The sequence below is a fragment of the Xiphias gladius genome, chromosome 7, assembly GCF_016859285.1.
Source record: "Xiphias gladius isolate SHS-SW01 ecotype Sanya breed wild chromosome 7, ASM1685928v1, whole genome shotgun sequence".
Lineage (NCBI taxonomy): Eukaryota > Metazoa > Chordata > Actinopteri > Istiophoriformes > Xiphiidae > Xiphias > Xiphias gladius.
In genome coordinates, this window is record NC_053406.1 from 27,098,215 (window position 1) to 27,114,692 (window position 16,478).

The 16,478-nt window shown below is 44.6% G+C and overlaps 1 protein-coding gene across 5 annotated transcripts; it reads right to left on the bottom strand.

Annotated features, from left to right (window-relative positions):
• Positions 1 to 906: 906 nt before the first annotated feature.
• eif4h (eukaryotic translation initiation factor 4h) lies at positions 907 to 16,165 on the bottom strand. Of its 5 annotated transcripts, XR_005707713.1 has the most exons (9): positions 16,036 to 16,165; positions 10,495 to 10,682; positions 8,202 to 8,266; positions 7,552 to 7,648; positions 5,933 to 6,031; positions 4,807 to 4,956; positions 3,955 to 4,070; positions 1,398 to 1,489; positions 907 to 1,216 (listed from the first exon to the last, which is right to left on the bottom strand). XR_005707713.1 is itself a non-coding variant. In XM_040130192.1 (8 exons), the coding sequence occupies exons 1-8, from the start codon at positions 16,098 to 16,100 to the stop codon at positions 1,484 to 1,486; spliced, it is 786 nt and encodes a 261-aa protein (XP_039986126.1). In that variant the 5' UTR covers positions 16,101 to 16,165; the 3' UTR covers positions 907 to 1,483. The 5 variants fall into 5 exon arrangements, 4 of the variants coding, with proteins under 4 accessions (XP_039986126.1, XP_039986128.1, XP_039986127.1 ...); XM_040130192.1 differs by having other exon boundaries at positions 907 to 1,489; XM_040130194.1 differs by lacking the exon at positions 5,933 to 6,031 and having other exon boundaries at positions 907 to 1,489; positions 4,807 to 4,953.
• Between the last annotated feature and the right edge of the window lie 313 nt (positions 16,166 to 16,478).

The following is a 16,478-nucleotide window of genomic DNA, read 5'->3' on the forward strand; positions in this document are numbered from 1 at the left end:
AGATAAAAGTTTAAAAAAAAACAACCAAAAAAACCTTCGCTTTCACTCACAAACTTAAGAATAAAAAGCTATTTATCGACTTCTTCAGGACCAGAACCGGTCGGTTAAATGTCAGAGCTGCCGAGGTCTGAGCGGGTCCTCTCTTGACCCCACGACCTTTGCTCCAACACCGGCATAGAAATTACAGCTGAGAACCGGGGCCGTGAAATCTGAAAGTTTGGGGTTAAAGTTAGAATGTTTTGGAAAAAAAACAAGACACGTGAGCATAGAGTTGTAATTTTCAGCAGCAGAGGAGAAAGTACCAGGATCCTTTGCCGCGGTAAAAGTACTAATACTGTTAAACACTGTTAAAATACTGAGAGTAAAACTCTTGTACCGAAAACGTTACTCAAGTAACAGTATGAGTGTATCTGACACGTTATAAGTCATTCGATTATTACCGATGCATTAATGCGCACTGAGCGTGATTTTCTGGTTCGATGCGTTTGTTGTTTTGTAAAACGCGAAGAAAAGAAAAAGAAGCCAGATGTTCCCATCAGAATCACCCAGAACAAAAAGTGACGCGTCCAGGTGTCTCCCGTCCAAACCACGACAAGGATTCAGCGGAGGAAAGCAGCGGAAAGTCAGGAAATCCGTAATTTAATTCGAGAACAAGGCCGGAGGCCTGGTTCAACAGGCTGCGAGTGAAAACTCTTCTTCTCTGACTCCTAATGCGCAGAACGAATTCAGGCGGGTAAATGTTAGACACAGAAAAATAAACTTCCTCCACACACAGACAGAGAAGCAGAGGCAGAACAGAATGAGCTTTATTCTTTATTCTTCTTTCATTTGGAAGAAAAAATAAAAATCAAAGCGAGGAATCGACCCCCCCCCCCCACCCTGAAATTAAACACATTCTGGTGGATGTACGATGATGATACAGTTTTATTGCCATGAACAGTGTTGGAAAAGGAAAAAGTTAAAACAGCTGTTGTTTTTATTCTATAGTACAGTAAGAAAAACTTCTTCCATTTAATGTCCTGGAAAACAAAGAAAACTGTTTATCAGCGACACAAATGTTCTCAAAGTGACGCAGACCGAAAACACCGAAGGTTTAAATCCTGTTCGCCTGATCCACTACAGACCCAGACCTGATCCTGATCCACACTGGCACACAGAGAGACCTGAAAACATTCAGCTTGACCAGGTTTACGGTCCACAGTCAGTTCAGTTTTCCCTACAGGTTAAAGATGAAGGACTACAGTTAACTACAAACCAAAATGATGACTTCATTGTACAATAGTTAATAATTTTGACTTTGCAGGTCATTCAAAACTTTTCATCAATTTTACAGAGTTTTCTTGGTGGCAGTTGACTTCCCCATGATCCACACTGATGTAACAAGAGAGCACAAAAACCTTTAAATTTCTTCTTTTCTGTCGGTGACACGTCGTGTTAGCGCCACCGTCCGGTCGGGAGAATGTCAGGAGGTGGTTTAAATGAGTCAGTGCTGTACACAAAGACAGATGGAAGAGAGGTGAGATCGAAAACAGAGAGAGGTGAAGAAAATGGGGAGCAAAAAGCAAAGGGGAAAAAAAATTATAAAATTAGGGAAGAAAAACATTTTTTCATCCTGTCTTGTTTCTCCTTCCCCCCTTTGTTTTAAATCCCTTTTCTAACATTTCCCCCTCTCGCCCTTTCATTCCTTCCTTCGTTAAGACACCTCTTCTATCTATCGCTCGTTATCTGGCGGTGATTAAAATGCACCGGTGCCCCCTCCGGATAAGAGACGTAGCCGAGCCATTCAACCCCGGGAGCCTGAGAGAGAGCCACGACAGACGGGAAGAATGGAACTGAGAAGACTGAAAACAGACACGTGAGGAGAGAGAAGGAAACTAAAGAGCCAAGGGGAAACACACACTCCTTTTTCTTCGACTGCACCCTTCCTTATGTGTCGCTCCCGTTCTTCCCCCACTTCTTCACCTCTTTCTTTCCCTCCGCGAGCCCCGTTTGTCTTTACAGTTTGTCTTTTCTGTTGTTAATCAAACGGAGAAAAGAAAGAAAAATGGATGAAAAATATCAGACTGGAGAAAGAATGAAAGGAGACAAAAGTTCTTAAAAAGGGAACAAAGAGAATTAAGGATAAAAGGGGAAAGAAACGAAATAACATTTTCCCTTTGTAAAGTTTTCATCCCTTCTTTCCTTCCATGATTCCTGATTTGCTTTAAAATGTCTCTTTTTGTTGTTGTTAAACAGTGAAAAGAGGTGTGTTGATGGTGAGGCTGGACGTTTAGCCGAGGGAGAGCCTTCGTCAAAAAAGGCGACAAAAATGAGGAAAGAAGGAAAAATAACCAAAGCGAGAGGAAAGAAAAGAGAACCAAATGTGGGATAAAACAGAAAGGGGAAAAAAGAGGCTTCTTTCTGTTCAGTTCTCGTTTTCTTTCCCCAGTCTTCCATCCTCCCTTCAAGTTTTCAGTGTGGATCAATGGAAACTTGGTTACGACCTGCGCTCAGTGTGGACGTCTCGTTTTTAAATATGACTGGACAGGACAGGTTTGGCTCTGCCGTCGTGTTGTCCTAAAACATCCAATCACAGCACAGTCTGATTCCTCATCAGCTTGAGAGAACCAATCACAGGATTCGTAACTCTGGGTCACAACCCCCCCCCACCCGTCCCTGCCTCTGTCTGACCTCCTGTGTAAACTGTGCTGCGTTCAGGGTGTGTGGGACACAGTAAAATGCGTCAGACTCGATGATTGTAAATTATTTTTGGTAAATAGCAGAAAATGTGATTTTTTTTTTCTGCAGCGAATTCGTTTCCAACAGTCAATTTTCTGTCCGGGAAACTTTTTCCTCTTTTTACCTCAGCACCTGAACGCAGCGATATGGACAAATGGACTGGTCCCACTCCACTCGGCTCAGACTGGTCAACTACAGAGGCACCACCTCAGCAGGTTGTCCTACCACCAGTGCATCATGGGATCAGAAATCGGACCATCGCGACTTTAGAGCTTCAGGCATCAGCGTCTTTTTTTTTTTTTTTTTAAATCTTCAGAAAATGTTTCCATGTGGTATCTGCTGTAGATATCAGGGACGGGGTGGGGTGGGGTGGGGTGGGGTGGGGGCAGGGGGAGCTAGCTTGGCGAGGGCCAGCAGTTCGTCCTGACGCAGGTTAAACCCCGCCCACCTGCGACGACAAGCTGATTAAAACAAACACCGAGAAAAATATGAAAAGATTCTTTTGATCAAAGTTGAAAAAACCTGGTTGAAGAGTCACCAGGGCAACGAGCGACAGAAAAGAAGAGGAAGTTCATCTCTGACGTGACCAATCAGGGCGAGGGGGCGGGGCTGCAGCTGAACGACTACAAAATACAAAAAAACGACTTTACGGGTTTAACCTCTGGGCTTCTTTCTGTACATGGCGGGTGACATTTGACCTGGCAGAGGAGCGGGGCGGGGGCGGGGCTACTGGATGAAGCAGGTATGACATCACAGTAAGCGGCGGTGAGGGGGCGGGGCGAGGGGCGGGGCAGAGAAACCCAAAGTTCGGACATGCATTCACAAGCTGCTCGTTGTGTTTGTGTTTACAGGTTTATTATTCATCAGTGTCAGAGTGTGTTTCATCTTTATTCCGACTAAGAATAAATATTCTGCTCAAACTGAACTCAAACAGGAAGAAGTAGAAGTAGAAGTAGAAGAAGAAGAAGAAGTAGTAGAAGAAGAAGTAGTAGTAGAAGAGGAGGAGGAGGGCGGCGTCCACTCACTGGCTGTCTGTCTGTCTGTCTGTCTGTCAGGAAGGAATGCTAACTGTGGAGTTTAAACTCATCCTGATGGCAACTCTTCTTTTTTTGTGTTTCCTCGTTAAAGTTCTCTATCCGTTCACTCTCGCCCCCCCTCCCTCTCTCCCTCCCCACCCTCCCCCTCCCTCAGGCCCTCTCGGCCCCCAGTCTTTTATGGTTTTTCTCTGGAGATCACCTCCTCTCGCGGCTTGGCTCCGCCGAAGATGGCAGAGTTCGGGTTGGCGACCTGGTTGAGCGGCTCGGAGACGGTCCGGGGCTTCAGCTGCAGCCGAGGCCGCTGTGCACGCTCCTCTGTGGAGGCGACAGACACGACGGCACACAAACACACAACAACAACGGAAGTCAGCACACACCGAAGGCGCTTCTGGCTTCGTCACTTTCTGTCGATGACCGAGATGAATCTAAAGAACTCAAATGACCGATAAATAAAAGGTCTACAGCTGACACTGAACGGACTCCGAGAAACTCAATCAATTTCTCACCAAATGAAAAACTACCAGACTAGATCAGTAGTTTAACAAAGACCTGTCCAAATAACTAATTTAAGGATTAAAGAATTACACGATTAAGTACCTAAAGTAGAAAAATTACACAAAACTAAATCAAATTAAGGAGCCCGCCACTAAATGTCTGGATGAAAATTAAAAAACTAGGTCCATTTAAAAAATTACACGACAAAGTAAGATCTCAGATTTACACATCCACATCAGTAATTTAAGAATCACAACTAAGTAAATAATTCAAAGATTACGGGACTAATTCTTGAATTAATTTGGTCGTTGAATTTGTGAAGTGCTTAATTTAGTCAATTTCACAACTAAATAACTAATTTGGGAATTTCACAATTAAGTAACAAAGTTAAAAATGACTAAATACATATTAATAAGTCAAAATACGAAATTAAGAATTAAATGACTAAATAACTGATTGAAAAAAGACACGACCGAATAACTGCATGACTGAAATAAACTAAAGTGAAAATAACAGAAGTCCAAAGTTCAGAGTAATGGACCCAGAGCAGTGCCACCTTCAGACGGTTCCCTGAAGTCTGTCGATCCTCCCCGGGGGGGTCCGTCTCTGAAGCGACCCATTCCTCCACCTCCCCCCCTTCTGTCGCCAGGACGACTGCCACCGCCTCGACTCCGCCCCCCCATGTAGTCATCATCTCTATAACCTGCTGAGACAGACAGGTGAGAAGACAGACGGGTAAGTCAGCAAACAGACGCCCTCAGGTGTCCCTCAGCGTCTGGATCCTGTGAGGTGACAGAGAAGCATGAGATGGTTGAGGTGAAGGGTGTGATGGGGGGGGGGGGGTACAGCTGCACCAGGAGCTGGAACTTTGGGGTCAAAGGTCAACACTGCCTGTTTCACTCGTGAGAGTAAAATCTGCTGCAAGACTCACTTTAGGTTCTAAAAACAACAGGTGGAAAACCAGGTTGTTTAACCAACACCTTCAGGACAAATGTAGTTTACATTTGTGTATCTGTAGGCTGTAAAGCTTCGTTCAGCCGAGTCTGAAACTCGATCTCAGATCGGTTCGGTGAGGTTGTGGAGCTCGGCTTAGTTCCCGCTCCAGCCGTAGTCTCGGGTTGTCCGATCTTAGTCCATTTAGATGCGGTTGGTTTCAAGAGCACAAGCGTTAATAATCCCGCGCAGGTAACGAGCCAAGGACAAAGTACGGACGCCTCGGCCCTGGTCTAATACCTCGTCTTGAGACGTGGCCCGCTGACGTAACACCTGACGGGAACCAGATTTTTTAAACGTGTCCAGATAAAGACCCCCGAACAACTCCGTAACGTTTCTGAGCGTTTCAACCATAGGGGGCGCTAAACTTATATAAAATGAACATTACTGTAATTCACTGCTCATCAGATTTGACCTTGCGCAGCTTGTTTTATTGTTGTGGAGCTTCACTGTGGGAACGGCTAGTTTGTAATTTAGCTTAGCGTGTTGAGGCTCTTGGGTAGCGCTGGTCGTTGACGTCAATCCTAACGGTTAACCTCGGTCTGATCCGTTAACTTTTCTCCGTTTAAATTAGTTTCAGTTGGGTGACATTATCCTGCCGTCTGATTGGCTGCGGACCAGCAGCGTTCCGATTGGCCGGCGGGGATCCGCTGCTGTCCGACCTGAGCTGCTGAACTTTCTGACCGCACCTCCTCCTGGCTGGTCGTAGAAGTCCTCACGGGAGTCGCGTCCTCCTCCTCCTCCTCCTCCTCCTCCTCCTCTGGGAGCTCCTCGAGAACCTCCTCGTCCTGCAGAGGACAGGGGGAGTTTAACACCGAGAGGAGGAGAGAGAGAGGGGGGGAGGAGAGCAGGAGAAAGGAGAGGAAACGAGGAGAGAGGAGAGGAGGAGAGAGAGGGGGGGAGGAGAGAGGAAAGAAGACGAGGAGAGGAAGACAGGAAAGAAAATGAGGAGAGAGGACAGGAAAGAGAACAAGGAGAGGAGGAGAGAGAAGGGGGAGGAGAGCAGGAGAAAGGAGAGGAAACGAGGAGAGAGGAGAGGAGGAGAGAGAGGGGGGAGGAGAGAGGGGGGAAGAGAACAGGAGAGGAGGAGAGAGGAGAGAGGGGGGAAGAGAACAGGAGAGGAGGAGAGAGGAAAGAAGACAAGGAGAGGAAGACAGGAAAGAAAACGAGGAGAGGAGAGGAAAGAAAACAAGGAGAGGAGGAGAGAGAAGGGGGAGGAGAGTAGGAGAGCAGGAGAAAGGAGAGGAAACGAGGAGAGAGGATAGAGGGGGGAAGAGAACAGGAGAGGAGGCGAGAGGAAAGAAGACAATGAGAGAGGATAGGAAAGAAAACAAGGAGAGGAGGAGAGAGGAGAGAGGGAAGAAAACGAGGAGAGCAGGAGAGGAGGAGAAAGGAAAGAAAACGAGGAGAGAGGAGAGGAAAGAAAACAAGGGGAGGAGGACAGAGGGGGAGGAGAGCAGGAGAGAGGAGAGGAAACTAGGAGAGGAGGAGAGAGGAAAGAAAACAAGGAGAGGAGGAAAGGAAAGAAAACTAGGAGAGGAGGAAAGGAAAGAAAACTAGGAGGAGAGAGGGGGAGGAGAGAGGAAAGAAGACAAGGAGAGGAGAGAGGAGAAGAAACGAGGAGAGAGGAGAGGGGAAAGAAAACAAGAATAAGGAGAGGAAACAAGGACAGGAGGAGGAGAGGAAGCTGGGAGAGGAGGAAACAGAGGAGGAGGTGGTGGCGCCTCCTTCTGGAAGGAGCCGGAAGGACAGCACTGAAGAGGCGGAGCTTGTTAGTCATCCATCGGCCAATCAGAGAGGAGATGTTAGAGAGAAGAGGCAGAGAGTTTAAATCAGTTTATTAACTTTTATATTTCTAAGTAACGAAGGTCAACATGTCTGCACACCAGGTGACCTCACCACACCGGTCACCTTCTGTCCGTGTGGACCAGTTAGAGGAGGGGGGGTGGGGGTGAGGATGAAATGATGAAGCGTGAGGGATGAAGAGTCCTCCACCTCCAAGTCAGAAGGCTACGCCCAGTCTGGATCAGCTCAGGTTTTCTATCAAGTTTAACTGAAACCACATCAGCCTCAGAACAACGTCTTCACATCGACTTCACTTATACGAAAATTCTGTTTCAAAAGCTCGAGGCGCGATTTTATTCTCGGATGGAGCGGTTGTGCATTCGGACTTGGAGGAAGAGTCAAACATCAGAGGTCAGAGAGAAAACAGATCAGTTACACTCTGGCGCAGACTAGCGCCCACAGCCGTTAGACGCTACATACCAGGTTAGTGACCTACTTCCTGTTGATGTTTTGGTGTTCGTACCTCTAGCGTCGTCTTTCCTGAAGCCGAAGCCGCCTCCTCCTCGTTCTTGCCTTCGCCCCTCTGCGATGTCGACCCTCAGTGACCTTTCACCTAGCAACTGCAGGGGTCAGAGGTCACATCAGACTCACAACAGACGGTGGATACAGAAGCTGCTGTAGACTGAGCTCCATCCAAATCCATGGTTTATTATTTCATTATTGGTTAATTATTTTAGCTTTGTGACTTTAATGAAAGAGCGGCACAGGCACCTACTTAGACAACAAGGTGCAAATCTGTATCTGCCAGAACACCGCACTGTACGTACATCACCGTGTTTGCATATGTAAGCGTATGTGTTAAATATATGTTGTTTGAATATACTGTGCAGAATATTCCTATATTCAATACACAGATATGTATTTGACATATCTGATTTTATGATGTTTCTTTATGGCTTTATGTTATTTAACGAAAGTTTGTCCAATGTGACCTGCAAATAGAGTTTCCAGGCCACAATGATCTTGAGGCGTCACCATGAAATTGGTGTAATTTTCAGTTTGTTTTTAAAGGCTCCAGCGTCAGAGTGAACCTGCCTCCGTGTGTGAATCGGGAATCAATCCGAAAAGTTTGTGTCAGACTGAAGGATGAAAACGTGTGGTTCAGATACTCACAGCACCGTCATACGTCAAAGCTTCTTTTAGAGATTCCAAGTCTTCAAACTCAACATAACAAAAACCTGAAAGAGACAAAAGATAAATTACAGACCAGCAGACCGCTTCTCTTCCTGTTGTCTCTTTAGCGATCTGACTTCTTCGAACAACATCAACACTGCAGCCTGCAGAGTTTCATAACACGTCCTGTTATAAAATTGGTAAATATCCCTTCATTTTCAAACAACCCCGATTTTTCTGAAAAAGAAAATGTGCGGTACATCCATGTTAGAAGCTAAGAGAATTTTTAAAGGAAAAAAATGCACATTTTGGCCTGAAACTGAAGTAAAAAGTAATAATTTTATTCCCTCTGCCTTTCTTTCTTCATTTTGTTGCTTCCTCTGAAATAATGAAGAGAATAATACTCAATGACAAATCCTCCAGGTCCATTCAGTAGCTGCTCTGGAGCTTCATACATATCACATGATCTTCCTCAGCAGATCGAGACCAGTTATCATGGAAAAGTAAATGATTAGGTTTTCCCCCTCACAGTCCGCCGGCTGTCCGTTCTGTGTCCTGAAAGACAGTCAGGTGTTCCCACACAGCCCCGGTTCTGTACATGGGAGACAAACGAAGCGGCTCGGACCGAGTCACGCAGCACTGCTCCGGCCAATCAGCAGCAAGGGGCTGTTTGGCTGTTTAAGGATTACCAGGGGAAGGAGCAGGAGCGGTCTACGCTTCAGTCGCCGCCAGACCATGAGGAGTTTCGAATGGGACTGACTGGGGCAGCAGGCGAGAGACCAACGGCGGCGTTAAGGCGAGACCGCGGAGGGAACGACTACCGGCGGCGGCCTGACGGCGGTGTGTACTTCACAACACGATCGCATCGTCAGGAAGGAGGAAGGTCGAGAATCAGCCAAAGAGGAGAAGGTCAGAAGAACTGAAACTGAAAAAAAGAAGTGCTATGATCAGGTGAGGGGGGAAGACCCGCGTTAACATCGGCGACGCTTTCCAATGGTGGAGACCGGACGGTCGGACTGGGAAAGAAATTCAGCCTGGATTTATCCGCTGGGACACAAAGAGAGGGTCAGTAAAGAGACTGACGGGGCCGGTAAAAACTTTATGGATGTTATTGTCAGTCCACTGAACCGCCGATGAGGCCGCCCACTGGGATTTGTCCCGGTAGTCCTGATGCCCAGTCCAACTATGTTGGAGAGACCTCCAAGAGTTGAGAGGAGCGGGCTGGTTTTCCAATGTTTCATAGAGCCAACAGTTGTGTTTTGTCCCGTTTGCTAATGTTGGTGACAGCTGATCCCAACTGGTTAGTTAGCAAACAGGTACCAGTGTCACATGACGTTAAATTACTGGTCCCCGGACGTTCGGCTACTCTCTAGGTTACCAGGAGATGTTGCTGGTGTGGTGTCAGTTATAGGAGCAGGAGCGTTGCGAGTGTCGCTGTCTGCAGCTGCTGCGCTGGTTCTGGGAAACCGCCTCGTCCTCTCTGCATGTTTAGCTTCACCGCAGCAACTGTAGCCAGAGGTCGCTAACCCACAACCAAGCTAACGTTAGTTACATTACTTGCTGTCTCGTTGTTTGCTCTGTATCACGGAGTTTGTCCGTACAACTTGTGAAGGGTTTTATAGCCAGAAGACCTGAGAACAGAAGTCTACCAGCACAGCTGGATTATTTGGATTGATGCATAGTTTGAAATGCTATGCTAGGTAACGTTCCCTTCCTTGTTAGCTTAGCTACAAACCTACAGTCCTCTCCTCTGTCACTGTAGTTTTGTAAAAACAATCCTAACAACTAACTCTCGCTAGTTTTTACAAACTAACTCTCGCTAGTGTTTCCGATGCTCTGTTTGCCTGTCTTTTGTGTGATGACGTGTTTTATTTTGTCTAAGAGCGTCCACTTCTGCGCCGTACAAGACGCTCCGGTTTCCTCCATCTTTCTCTTTTGGTCAGCTAGTACCATTGAGTCTGGGGGGCGGAGCTAATGAAGGAGCACTGAAGGGAGGGGTGTGTCGGTTTTGCTGTTGAGTTCAAATATCAACAGTCTTTCTCCAGAATCGCTCACTCTCCCTTTAGAAGTTAAGGTTCATTCTCGACAGAATGAGTTAGGCTTTAAAAACTGGGTGACTCCATCTGCTACAGAAGATCATGAGCTATGGTGTCCTGGTTGGACCAAACCAGGCAGAAAGTCTTTTGTCTTTTGTCATCCACATTTTTAGAGATGAGTTTAATTAAACTTTGTAGCTGGACAGAGTTTTAATCCTGCTGAGTTTCTGTGGACACAGAAAATAAAATCCTCTGACCTTTGAACTTGTCTGTCTCTTTGTCTCTGACCAATCGGACGCTGCGAATGTTGAGCTCTTTGAAGATGATGTCGATGTCTCCCTGCACCGTGTTGAACGGCAGGTTTCCTACGTACGCCGTGAACGGAGGCTCTGACGGCAGCTCTTTTTGCTTCCTGGGGCCTCCGGGGCCGCCGCCACCACGGGGCCTGCCGGGGGGGGGCAGAGAGAGGATCATTGGATATAGAAACATACACAGAGGATCATGGGATATGGAGTACAGAGCAGTGCAGGCTGGTCTAGATGAACATCCATAAATCTGTTTAGATATGATAGAAAAAAATTCTCCTTCTAACTGCAGAACTCCATTCAGAATCTTCCTGTTTTTAAGTTTCCTTCAGTATCACAGTGACCCAGTGGCAGTCGTCTGTACATCCACGGCTACACTGAGAACAGGAGCTGATCACAGCTGGTTCAGCAGCTTTTGGGCTCAAGTGGTAGCCCACAGCGTAACTCACTGACTCCGCGGCAATCCGCCTCCTGCTTTCCTTCTCTACTGCCAAAACTTGGAAAGAAAACATCTATTTTTAACTATCCATTAATACAGATGGTTCTTACTGACATGATGACTAACTTTTACTGATATGATTTTGTTAGTTTACAGTCATAATTCTGCTCTTCCACTTCAGCAATAGCTATGTCTACCTGTCGTGATTAAAAATGTGAGTCCCCAGGTGATAATTTTGCCGGACAGGTAAGAAATAATAAAATTATTGGCTCACCTGTTGAATTACATTATATTTGTAAATAATCTAATCTGCTCTATATTTTAATGTCAGAATACTTAATAAGGGCTGATGATGATCTCAGTTCTGGTATTTAGGGTTGGCAGAAACAAAATGATGTAAACAATAATTTCTGCATTAATTTATTGACCTTCGTATCATATTTTTGTCATTATTTCCCCGCTGTATATATCAATAATTCCTTCTAATATCATCAATGAATCATCAACCTCTTACCAGACACCCACAATTTTCTGCACAAGCCCAAAAATATCGTACGAAAAGTGAAAACGTTTCTGTTCTTCGCCCCTTCGGATCACAGTCATAACCCTGGTCTCCTTTGAAAGGAAACTCTTTAAATTTTACAACCAGGAAGTGAACCTGAACTGACCCAATGTTACCGAGACACAAACATGGTAGAAATCTAAGTTTTTTTTTGCATTGCCTGTTTTCTTTTTGGCAAAAAGAAGGGTTTATGAGGCCTGTGGTCGGACCTTCAGTCTGAAAACACTGTGGAGACAAGTCTGAAGGTGCAAAATGCTCTGCACAAAGTTCAGTTTACTGTCTTGTGTGAATAAGAAAACAGTCAAACATTTTAGAAACTAGACCCAGCGTGTTTTTCATTTTGGCTTTGCCAAATTGACTAAAACGATTATTTGAACATAAAAACAGTTGATTATTTTCCTTTTAATCGACTAATCGTTACAGCTCTAATTAACCTTATTGCCTATGGCAGGCTAGAAAACAATTTGTAGGATGTCTGTAAATGGACACAAAGACTTTTTAACACCTTTAAACGGCCTTTTTTGAGGGAACTGAAATCAGTGATTTTTAAGACTAAAACCTGAAGAATCCCCCGTGGTCACAGCAGGTCGGCTGAGTTAAAAACATGAAGTTGATGTATCAGTAATCAGAGATGAACTGAGGCTCTACAGTCACAACAACAAGACACAGAACCTATTCTCACTTGAAAAATCACAAACAATTAAACGATTATCCAAATTATGGCAGATGAATTTTTTTCACCTGTTAGTTGATTAATCGACCAATTGTTGCAGCACTAGTTTTCGTATTAAAAATCAATGCTATCGGTGCTATTGATTCAAGTTCAATAAAGATTCAGATCACTACAGCCATTATTATCAAGATAACAAGATAATTAACGTGTAATCTAAAGATACAGGATAAAATGAATTCTATTGAAATCACAGCTAAATGAAAGAAATAAGCCTGTTTTTTACAAAATGCTGAAATATTCCTTTAAATTCAGAAACTCTTAGTCCTGTGTTGTCAGACTGAATCTCACACACACACACACACACACACGTTTTAAAGGCTGACATTCTGACGTGTTGTCCAACGTGTTCAGACTGCTGGTTATTTACTTACAAACACTGAAACACTCAGGGCCACAAATTGTAGCTCTGGACGCTGCAGAAGTACATTTACTCTACCACTGTACTTAAGTACAATTGGGGGTACCTGCACTTTACTTGTGTATTTCCATTTTATGCTACTAAAAACACTGTAATTTTTACGGCATTACATTTATTTTAAAGCTCTAGCTACCAGTTACATTTCAAGTTAAGATTAATAGTATGATCAACGAATAAATGATGTACTGTTATAGATTAAGCTACCTGGAAGTATAACAAGACTAGATGAGAACTTTGTGTGTAGCTGGACTCGTCCTTTATCTGTTTGCTTCTCTCCTACTGTCTGTGCTCACATATACAGTCATTTAATGCAGCTCAGTTCCCAATGAAGCTTTTCTCATTTACATTTCTTCTGTTTCTGTTGTCAGACGACGGAACGAGTATGAAACGGTGACTGAATTAAGGCGACATGTTAACCAGCAGTCGCTTCCAAGCTGCTGCTCTGCTGCTAAAATCCTGGTTTCATAACCACGTCGTCGTCTGACAGAATCACCAGACACACGAGTTAAAGACGACGGCTGAGCTGAGATTTCAGGTGTATTTACCTGTAAAGTGATCGGTCAGAGAGAAGGTTAGAAGCTCATTCACGTCTGTGTCGGCTGACGTGTGGTCAGTTGAATGAGACACACAGAGGTTGATGCTGATACAGCTGTACTTTTACTTAAGTGCAATTTTGAATGCGGTACTTTTTACTTCTAATTTTCTATACTGTGGTATTTCCACTTGAGCAAAAGATTGGAATACTTCCTGCAGCTCTGCAGCACAGCACAACAAACATCACAGGACAGAAACCTCAATAAGTTGTCCCAGTCCAGTCAGACTGTGTTACCTGTCCATCAGGTAAACCGTTAATCCTGAGTCACAGTCAAGATGAAGACAAACGGGTGAATTTAACACAAAGTCAGCCAACATTCTGTCTTTATGGTGCATGTCCATCTTTGCAGAGTGTTGTACACCTGAGATCTAACAGAGGAGCTCTATCTCTGCCCTCTGCTGGACTCTGAGGATCACATCAGTGTCTGATTCACATGACGTCCCAGCACATATTAATTGATTGAGCTATAAAAACCCTCTCAGTGTCTCAGAGTCCAAGGTGATGTCTTCAAATGTCTTGTTTTGTATGACCATCAGTCCAAAACCAAAGGAGATTCAATTCCTGCGATAGCATTTTTTCACTATTTTTGCTTGATAAATTACCGAAACTGTAAACTGATTATAAAAGTAGTTCTCGATTAATTATCGCTTGATTGACTGATCAATTTATTGACTAATTATTTCAGCTCTAGTGGTTTATATCATCAAACACCGACCCTACTGTCAGAAGAAATGAACGGGCCATCGGAGTAAAACCCTGATGTTTTAGAATTATTCAGCTTTAATATGATAAAGACATGAATCATAGGTTTACTGCTCCTGGGTTACAACCAGCAGTAAAAGCATGAGACAATAGCAGTCGCTGTATCAGCAGTTGAGCTCGTGAAGCACTGCGAAGTTTTCAAATCAAAATCTGAGTTTCACCCACTGAATGAAACCAGGCATGATTTAGTTTTGAACCACTGCAGACTGTAACGTTTGATGAACTACAGCTGAAACAATTTGTCAAAGAACTGATCAACACAAGATGAATCAACGCCGATTTAGAGAATCCAGTGATCGGTAATTTATAAATCACAGTTTCCATCAAGTGTTTTCCATCACCGGAAACTGAATCTCTGGCTTTTTGACTGTTGGTCGGACGAGACATTTGAAGCCGCAGCTTGGATCTGAGGTGGACTTTTTCACTATGTTATGACACTTCATAGATACCATCAGTGGTTCCCTGTTTTAACGTGTGACTCCTTAAAACAAAGCTATGCTTACTTGCCATTCTTTGACACATGTTGCATGTGTACAGCCAATTCTTCATTCCCTGACTGTCCTACTTGAGTCATTTTCAGGGGCATCTAGATGTATATTTTATTCTGTTCATTATCTCATGACCCCTCAGATTTATCCTCGGACTCCTACACTAAACCGCAAATCAAGAGAGCTCCCTGCAGGTGACTGACTAAAAAGTACTGTCTGTTAGTCAGCTTCAGGTCCGGTACCAAAGCTTTTGTCTCTACTGCCAGGGAAACAAAACTGACTGTGAGAGAAAACTAAGTCAGTCTAAAGCGTTTATGCTGACTGAGGCAGCTGCAGCATCCTGGCGATGGTAAACAAAGAACTGAAACGATCAGCTGATTAATCGATTGACCATAAAAAACAAAAACAAAAACCAAACAAACAAAAAAAAATCTATATCAATTTTCATATCCAATTTAGCATCTTAGTTATAGTTATATAACCAATACCTCCACTCATTCGCTGGTGTCAGTTTCTCCGATGTCTCAGCTTGTTTGTTTTTCTCTGTTTTCTATCACAGTAACTGAATCTCTCTGGGTTCTGGACATTTTGAGGACGTCACCTTGGACCTTGGAGCATTTGTCAATGTTTTGTCGTGTATTATACATCAAACCATGAACTGATTAATCAATAACAATAAATTGACAAGGCTGATAGTTGTAAGCAACAGCCCTAAAGGTCAGTGTATCATCCCCAGGTCTGTAACTAAACAAATCCGCTCTGGAGGACAGACTGGCTGGACACTGAAGGAAAACAAAAACAATCTAAAGCTTCATACAACAGCTGCCGACATCCTGAACAAGCCTAGCAATCTGGTTTTCACTGTTGGTTTCATTCATCATCACCATCATCATCATCATCGTTAAACAATCACATCAAATAACCGCTCAGAAAACAGCTGATAACCTGATATTCACTACATTAACCGCAACATATACATAACCGATTGTCTTAATCGATACCCAGCCTCATGTTTGGTTACTACGTGGATGAATATGCAGCTGCAGACACATGATGCAGCCATGCGGGCAGTCTGCTGCTGCAGCTCCGCCACCTCCTCCACATGCAGCGGCCTCCTGTCCCGCTCCATCCCGCCTCTGACCGGGACCGGGACCGGTCCATTATTCCAAACACTGAATAGATTAACGTTATTTTACTACCGAGCTCCGGGGCCATCCCCGCCACATGGGTCCATTTGTTTCACTGTCTATACGCAGCTAGCCTCCTGCTAACAGTTAGCCTGTTAGCTCCGGGACCGCGGCGTTTCCCAGCGCTCCCCGAGGCCTCCACTCACTCCTGCCCGGCCCAGTCAGTAGGCGCCGGGCGGGTCGAGCTCCGGGGCCTGGCCGCCCTGCACCGAGGCTCGGGGAGGACAGCAGTGGGAAACACGGCGACGGTCCGGCCGGTGTTTGTGTTTGAGGCACACGGCAGAGCTGCCGTGCGGAGCCCAGACTCACCCTCTGCCTCCACCGAAGCTTCCGTAGGCCCGGTCCCGCTCATCGTAGCTGTCGTAGTCCGCCATTACTGGTGCTGTGTGTCGGAGGAGGAGGTCCTACACGTCACACACGGAGCGGGTTTAGGTGCCCGCTTGGCGCCTGACCGGGAACACCGACACACTCACAAAGTTGTTTTATTATTTACTACGTTTGAAAGGTTTTATAAATACAAAAGTACATAAACATTAAAGACAAATACAACGTAAGTAAATACGAATAGTCCGTGATGAATAAACAACAATGTAGAAAAGTAAAGAAACTACTAGTGAGGACTGTTGATTCAAACACATTTAAAACACACACAAAAAAATAACTTGTTAAGAATTAGCCTACATAAATTAAATACATTAAATGTTACAGAAAGAAAACGTTTTTTTAAGTTAATTTGTTATCAGAAGGTTCAA